Raw genomic sequence first — 7,611 nt, 5'->3', positions numbered from 1 at the left:
CTTGTTGTTTAAAGATAAATGAATGACAAGCAGGAGCTCACAAAAATTTGGACCTGTATTGAGTAGCAAGTAGAATGACTTTCAAATATGCATCTAACATACTGTTACTGAAGCCACCTTCATCCCTCCTACAGAGGAATATGTTTAGTGTGCTGTCAAAAATCACACTGCACTATGGAATTAAAACTGACATATTTCCATTGTACTGAACATTTTCTGAAAATGAGAATCTAAAGAAACAATAACATTGTTAATGATGCTGCACTTCTACCCTCAGTCTACCAGTCAGAGGAAGTTTGTGCTCAGAAAGGTCATACAACAGATGATGTTTGGCTAAATAAAGAAATAAAGCTTGAACTAAAATGTGATCTTCTCAGTCACACTTACTTCCAGATTCACCGCACATAGTCTGGCATTCTTTATTAAACTTTAGGGCTGAACACTGCAGTAACTGTTCACATACGTACTGAACATCTTATTAATTCTGGTACCAACTAGCCTATGAAAATCCATTACTTTATTTCTGATAAAAATTCAGAGGAGGTAGCACATTCAGAAATATGGGGGAGGGGGTGGGAAGGTGGCTTCTTCCATGTATCATTTTCTATAATTAACCATTAATCATGTCTTTATCTCTAGTACCGAGCATCCTCACCTACAGCCAAATGTTAATCCCATTAATCCTCTTTAAAGATCTGTAAGGTTTTCTGTGTAATTCTGACTTCTACTTAATGCATATCTTAATTTTACAGTGATTTTTGCAAGCTCACTTGAGACCAGTTTCTTTCTGAGAAAGGAGGAAAGACTGCATTTTTCTATAATGAAGACAATGGATTTAAAAATAGAATTTAGACAGTAAATGCTGCCAGCCAGCAATAGTCAACACATAGAAGTTAGTCCAGAAAGACTACCACTGAAGAATTCCTACTAAAGGGAACAGAAGCTCTGACCATAGAAAGGTTAGAGTACTGGTCCTGTGATTTTGGGGGGATACATCCCATCTTGAAGAAGGATCTGTAATACATAAGAATTATGTTTATTTTTTCCTCTTATGAAAACGCTTTTTCATTAAGAAAAAAAAAAAAAAAAAAAGTATATATATCAAGGATATATATATATCAAGGAGGTAATTACACAGCAATCCGTAACACAGTATCAGTAAATCTGGCTTTGGCTCAGTGAGAAGCATAAGCAGTAACAAACAGAATATACAAAACTATACTGTATGTGAAGCAGACCAGGTCCTGTATTTTACTCATGAATGGATAGGATGGATAAATGGCTTTGAATACAAAGTCTATAGTACTATTATAGGGTTTTTCCAAACTCTGATTATACAAATTCTACTAAACTCTTTAACTCTTTCTCTGCCCCTGAGTATGGATAAGACAAAGGAGATGGAGATGGGGAGGATGTGTAGAGTATTATGTTGAAGGGCCAACATAATACGTTAGCCAACACCAGTCTGGATTCCATGAAATTAGATCAATGGCAGCTAGGTAGGAATTTATCAAATTTGTAGCCCTCTTGGAGAACTCTGGGAAACCTGCAATAGTGAAATAACAGCAGATGGAGCACAGACATACATGTAATCAAAGGCTGAAAGCCAAAAGCCTATACCAATGGTCAGGATAAGACAAGCTCAGAATTACCCTTGTGGATTTTTTGCAATATACGCATTTCTTGCTGCTCTTGTCTCTGTGTTTTGTATAAATATGAATGTGATTAATCATGACTTAACTATTCTTCTTAACATACAGCAGAGAACAAATGTCTAGTTGAAAAATAGAAATGTTCCACTTCAACTTTTTAAAGTCAGGAGTTAATAAATATCATCATCTTATAGATGAAATGAATGAGAATAACTAATCTCATATTATTAAGGCTTTATTTGTTAAGGTGTAAGAGATGCTACAGAATTCATCTGCATTATCATTTAGAATTGAAATTCAAAGGTTATGTAGAAATGTTCAGTTCAATAATATAGCCTTTTGTCTGTGCATTTTGTTAGAGCTGGACAAAAATAGGTTTGTTTTCAGATAACCTAAATCATAAGAAGTTTTATTTTTAAATTTCCTCTTCAAAATATGTTCTATAGTTGATCACAAGAGGGAGACTACATCATCATATTTTCCCTCATTGTTTCAGATTTTAAAAACATCCAATCTGAATCATTTTGGACCAGCTCTATTCTTTAGTCATTCCATGGTCATTCACTGAAAAGCATTGACAGGTAACTAACTTTTTTTTTCTGAGTTTGTCCAACCACTGAATTTTATAGATAAAGATAGCCAATCCAATAAACAAGATTGAACAATGCAAAGGCTGTTGGAAAGAAGATTCGAGAATAGGAGTCAATTTTTGCAATACGAATGTGTATCCTTCCTTCTCTCCAAGATCCTGTGCGGCAGTCTTCAAAACAACAAAAGAAGCTAGCACAGTCTTTCCCTTCTAGGCACTCATATCCATAATCATCATCACGTTCGGGGAGATGATTAATGTTATTAATTGGAATCAGTGTTGATCCAGGTCGAACAGCAATTGCAGGTGGTTTCTTAAGAGAAAAAAAAAAAAAAAAAAGAAAAGAAAAATACAGTGTTTGTTTTTGTTCTACTTTCTCGTCAAATAATTCCATATGCTTCCCACAGCAAGGGCCACTATAAGCACATTAGCACAATATAAAGAAATTCAAATATTGCAGAAAACAGTTTTGGGAGCTTTGCAAATTATGAACTGCTCTATATAATTAGCTCAGGCAGGCAAAAGATCATAAATGTTTTTTACCTGCCACAGTGAAAACTGGGTTTTGATGGGATCTGGGAATACTGAGTTACACAGATAGGGTTAGCTGATCCCATCTACACAACACTGTTCTTCTACACAGAAGGACATTTTGAAGTCAGCCACAGCTTGGTGACTGGGTCATAAACAAAACCATGGTCAGGATATAAGCACCACTACCAAGGGAATGATGGCTTTACTATCATTTGGAATCTTTAGTACTGGACTGGGCTTGTTTCTGGATTTTCACTAAAGGAAGATAGTGGGATCAGAACAGCATTACTGTTGGATTTTTGCAGGCTGATACACACAAGGCCAGGTTATGTCATCTAACCCTCTGATGCTAAATCCCTAAATATGCCACGCTGAAAGAAACCAAGACATAAGGCTCCTTAGGAGAATGCCATGAAGTCAGTGAAAATGATTAATTTAGTTCTTAATTCTTACTTCTACTTTCCATGTGCATAACTCAACCTTCTTGCATTCTCATTAAAACTGAGTGTAACAGGTGTTAAGATTCATAAATAACTTTCACAGAAATAACCTGTGTGCCTTATTACCTATTATATATGTTGTTTGCTATTACCTTTCTTGTGACTTTCCACCTTCCTTATACTTGCACTACCACTGCCCATCTTTCCTCTTTTTATTATTTTGTTTCCATGTAGCTCTTCGCTCCTTATCCTTGTTTTCCCAAATATTCCAAAATACATTCTCCCTTTCTCTGTCTGTCCTTATTTTAATTTCTAAATCCCATAGCCTTTTTACACTATTCTATAGTCATCTTGTTCACTCATTCTTTCAGTCCCATCCCACTTCTGGTATCTCCTAAAATTTTCAGACTGAATATGGTGGTTACATCGATACTGCTCTTACTTTTTTTTTCTTCTTGTCATACAAGGAATCAAAACAGGAAATAATGCAGTCATTAACTGAATTTACAATGAAGTAATTAGCAACTCTCTCTACTGAAACATATAAAAGAATCCTTCTTATAATTTATACATGATAGGAAAGTATGAAAGTATACATTATAGGAAAGTATGAGAAATGTATGAAAAGCAAGAAGCCACATCATATCAATTGTTCTGATGCTTTAGAGTCCAATTGTCCCACTTCCAGGAAATTACTTTGGCCAGTACACAGATGTCTATACATTGTTAAAGGAGGAACTTTATTGCTGCAGGGACATTTTACTACCATATCCCAAGGGGACAGTGTTAAAACTGTGTAGTATCCTCTATATTTTTAATAGCCTTTGTAACTTTACTAATAAGCATTTTTACCAGAGGAAGATTAATACAGACTGCTGCTTCAACACTTTTTAGACATTATGACCTAGGGAGGTAATTATCATCCTAAAGGACCTCATTATTCTTTTCAGTTATGATAAAATACTGACAACAATAAAACAGCAGCTACATATGAGACATTACAAACAGATCTTATTTTTGTAAAATGTAACATTAAATTTGTTTTGAACTTACAAAATCATTACTTTTTTGAAATATATATAGGGAAATATGTCTATTTAATATAGGCATGCCTATTTCTGACTTTACAAGAATTTTCTGACTGCTGGTTCCACCAATGTAAGACTGATGGAAAGATTCATTTTCATTCATGAAATAAAATAGGAATTCCCAACTCAGAAACATCATGGTAGGAAGAAAAAATGATGGTACAACTTTTTATTGTTGACGGGACAAATGATTTCTAATTTTCTGAGAATTGATACCTCATCTTTATCTGTGCCTAATCTGGAGAACATCTCTCCCCCAGAATAGATATAGATTATAAAAATGTTTTTTTTTGCAATCAAAACCAGTCATTATGCATTACACGAGATTAAGACCACAGTAAAGAATGCAGTGAGACTTCATAATCAATGTGTTAATTCAACACCAAAGGGGAAGGAATGTTTTATATTTCAATGGTACATTGATCACATGACCTAACTCACCACTCAGATTACTATAGTAGTCACCTGCTCTCAAGAATTACTGACATATCACAGGAAGACATTCAGAGAAGGGAAACAAGGAAATAGTCCATTCCACAGCAAAACGGAAGAAAAACTAAAACAGTCCTATAAGAAGAGCAGCCAAGGAAATCCTTACTTTTCAATAGCTTGTACCTTCAGAATCCCAGCAGGATTCTCCAGCACTCAGTGATTGTTTGCTCTAGAGTTTCTTCTGTTGCTGGAAATATTACCAGCATTCTCCCTGCCATCTGTTCAACAAATCCTATGTTATACCACCATAGTTGATTGAAACTAGCTTCTGATGTACATGTAGAATTTTGTAGAGGTGCCCTGAGAGAGGCAGAAAGAGTGCCATCTTACAGGCCTAGCTCCTTACAGGGAGTACATAACATGTACATAAAACAATGTAATAAGGTAAAGGAGGTGGGGTGAGGGGATAAGATGTGAAAAAGTTATATTTTTCAAAATATCAAATGAAATCTTTAAGGTAAACCTGGAGATCAGGAAAGGACAAAACTAAAATAAATTCCTTAGCAATTTGGCCTACTGAGCCCAACATGGATCCACATCAATGAGAGAAAACAGATCTAGGATCCATAACCTATGAATTTAGAGATTACAAAGCAGAGCTCAAATCATCAGAAAGGTGAATAGTCCAGAAAGAAACTTGTAGTGACAACTGGTAACTTGAACAAACAAACAAACAAAAAATCATTTAACCTTTTTTTTTTTTTTCCATTTTTGGTATAAGTGAGTTTATGGTGTGTGGCAAAGTAGAATGCAATACTTCACAATAACATAAACTCATGTTATTGGCAGGGACTGGCAGGGACTTTAAAAAAAAAAAATGTATATAGAGTACTATACATGTACTGTGCATGTACATAACTATTAATACTGCAGATAAAATTCTACATACAGTGACAAGCATTTATAATACTCTGCAGTAAGATGAAAACCAAATTAGTTTGAATTAACAATAGCACATGTACAAAAGACAGCCATCATCTGTGGAGCTCATAACATAGGCGATACATTCACTTCAGGTGAAATGGAAACCAGAACAAGATCCACAACTTATTAAGTTTAATCTTTCCTGCCCAAACTCATTATCATTACTAATGTGGATTTGCATAAGCCAATTCATAGTACCTTTCTTGATTTATGCCAGCACATATTTTTTAAGATAATATTGCAGTAATCATTTGTAAAATCTCACCATTACTTCACAAGATCTTTTGTTACACCTTTTCGGCATCAGTTCTTGGAATAATATTTTATTGCATTTTGAAATAGAAATAAAACTTATGCAAAGCAATTTTTCTTAGGAAAACACACCTGTGAATAAGAACTTTTCAGAAAAAAATAAAATGACTATTTGAATTAAATTAACTAAATTGACTTTTCTTTTTTAATTGCACATCCATAATTGCAAGAAAGAATGAATAGTAGTCTCTGACAAAGAAAGAAAGAAAGAAAGAAAGAAAGAAAGAAAGAAAGAAAAAAAAAGAAAAGAAAGAAAGAAAGAAAGAAAGAAAGAAAGAAAGAAAGAAAGAAAGAAAGAAAGAAAGAAAGAAAGAAAGAAAGAAAGAAAGAAAGAAAGAAAGAAAGAGGAAATAAATCCAGATTTGTAAGTGTGTGACTTCCTATTGATTAACCAGATATTTTGTTTAATTGCTCTGTTTGGAGCAAGAAATTTTAGATTTTCTTAAATTTTAATAAAAACTTTATTTATTGAATGAAAATCCTTTACATTTAAATATATTCAATTTGACACCCTCCGTTTTTTTAGCCATTTCTTATCTAGTATGCTCTTAAAGCCATAATGTGCTGCAGCATGTTTAAAGAACTGTACATGAAAATATTTTTTTTTCACTCCTTAGAAATAAAAGGCATGTTTTAAGAACAAAGTAAAACACAACTGAAAAGTGTTTTGAGAATTAAATTACTACTTCTAATCTTAGTCCAAATGTCAGCTGTTTATTCGACGTGTCTTAGTTTATATTTCACTATTCTTCTATATTTTGCATTATTTTATGTGTGGAAAATCTCAAAGCACTTGTCAGATTATTGCACAAATGGCTGATATAGGAAGATGAGTTCTGGAAGGTCTCAGTGCTCCATTTCTTGAGAGCATACTTTCAAACCACTTCAATGTCTGCTGATTTGCCACCAGCTGATCTTTAATTTCTCACTGGTTTGAATATGCAGTAATCCTCCTCTCTTCACTTTTTCCTTGTTGCACATGCTGTGAATACACCCATTTCTGATCCCTGATCCCTAAGTGTTGTTGAGACTTTGTTGCCACAATAATCTCAAACTGAACTGAAACTATACTAACACTGGGATGTACCCCAAATTCTGCAGCCTCTATCATTAAGCAAACACAGTAAGTTTAGCTGTGGCCCTTGCTAACACCTACCTTCCATGCAGTTGCTCTTACCACTAACAGCGAGGAGGTTTTACATCTACATTTTCCAATTGACTTCCAATTTTCTTGTCTGGGATTTCCTGAGGATCATGGTGATACACGACAAAGGCAGGATAATGTAGTACTAACCTTTCACCGCTAGTCTTGTCACCATTATTAGTTGTCCATATGAAACAAACAGACTCTCACTTCCCTGCTATTAAGCCACAGCAGTTCCACAGAGCTGCCATAAAACAATTTCCCACAATAGCACTGCTCAAAACAGGTGCACCAGCACTTACTGATGGGAGTCACAAATCAGATGTGGTTCATACCAGGATTTCTGCAATTCCATATCTGGGCTTCTGTAATTTCATTTCATCTTCTGTTTGATCTTACACAGGTGTCATTCAGCCCTCTCCCAGGAAAGACAACT

General features: G+C 34.6%; 1 protein-coding gene across 1 annotated transcript in view; it reads right to left on the bottom strand.

Moving 5' to 3' along the window:
- Window positions 1-1,125: 1,125 nt before the first annotated feature.
- The window catches only part of GABRG1 (gamma-aminobutyric acid type A receptor subunit gamma1), a 58,132-nt gene continuing 51,646 nt past the window's right edge, over window positions 1,126-7,611 (bottom strand). Inside the window, 1 exon segment of the mRNA XM_032186525.1 lies at window positions 1,126-2,554. Within this exon segment, the coding sequence (XP_032042416.1) occupies window positions 2,276-2,554 (279 nt within the window). The 3' untranslated portion in view covers window positions 1,126-2,275.

The sequence above is a fragment of the Aythya fuligula genome, chromosome 4 (assembly GCF_009819795.1).
Source record: "Aythya fuligula isolate bAytFul2 chromosome 4, bAytFul2.pri, whole genome shotgun sequence".
In the NCBI taxonomy this organism is placed as follows: Eukaryota; Metazoa; Chordata; class Aves; order Anseriformes; family Anatidae; genus Aythya; species Aythya fuligula.
The sequence above is the reverse complement of the archived record's forward strand: the minus strand, read 5'-3'. Positions and strand labels throughout refer to the sequence as shown.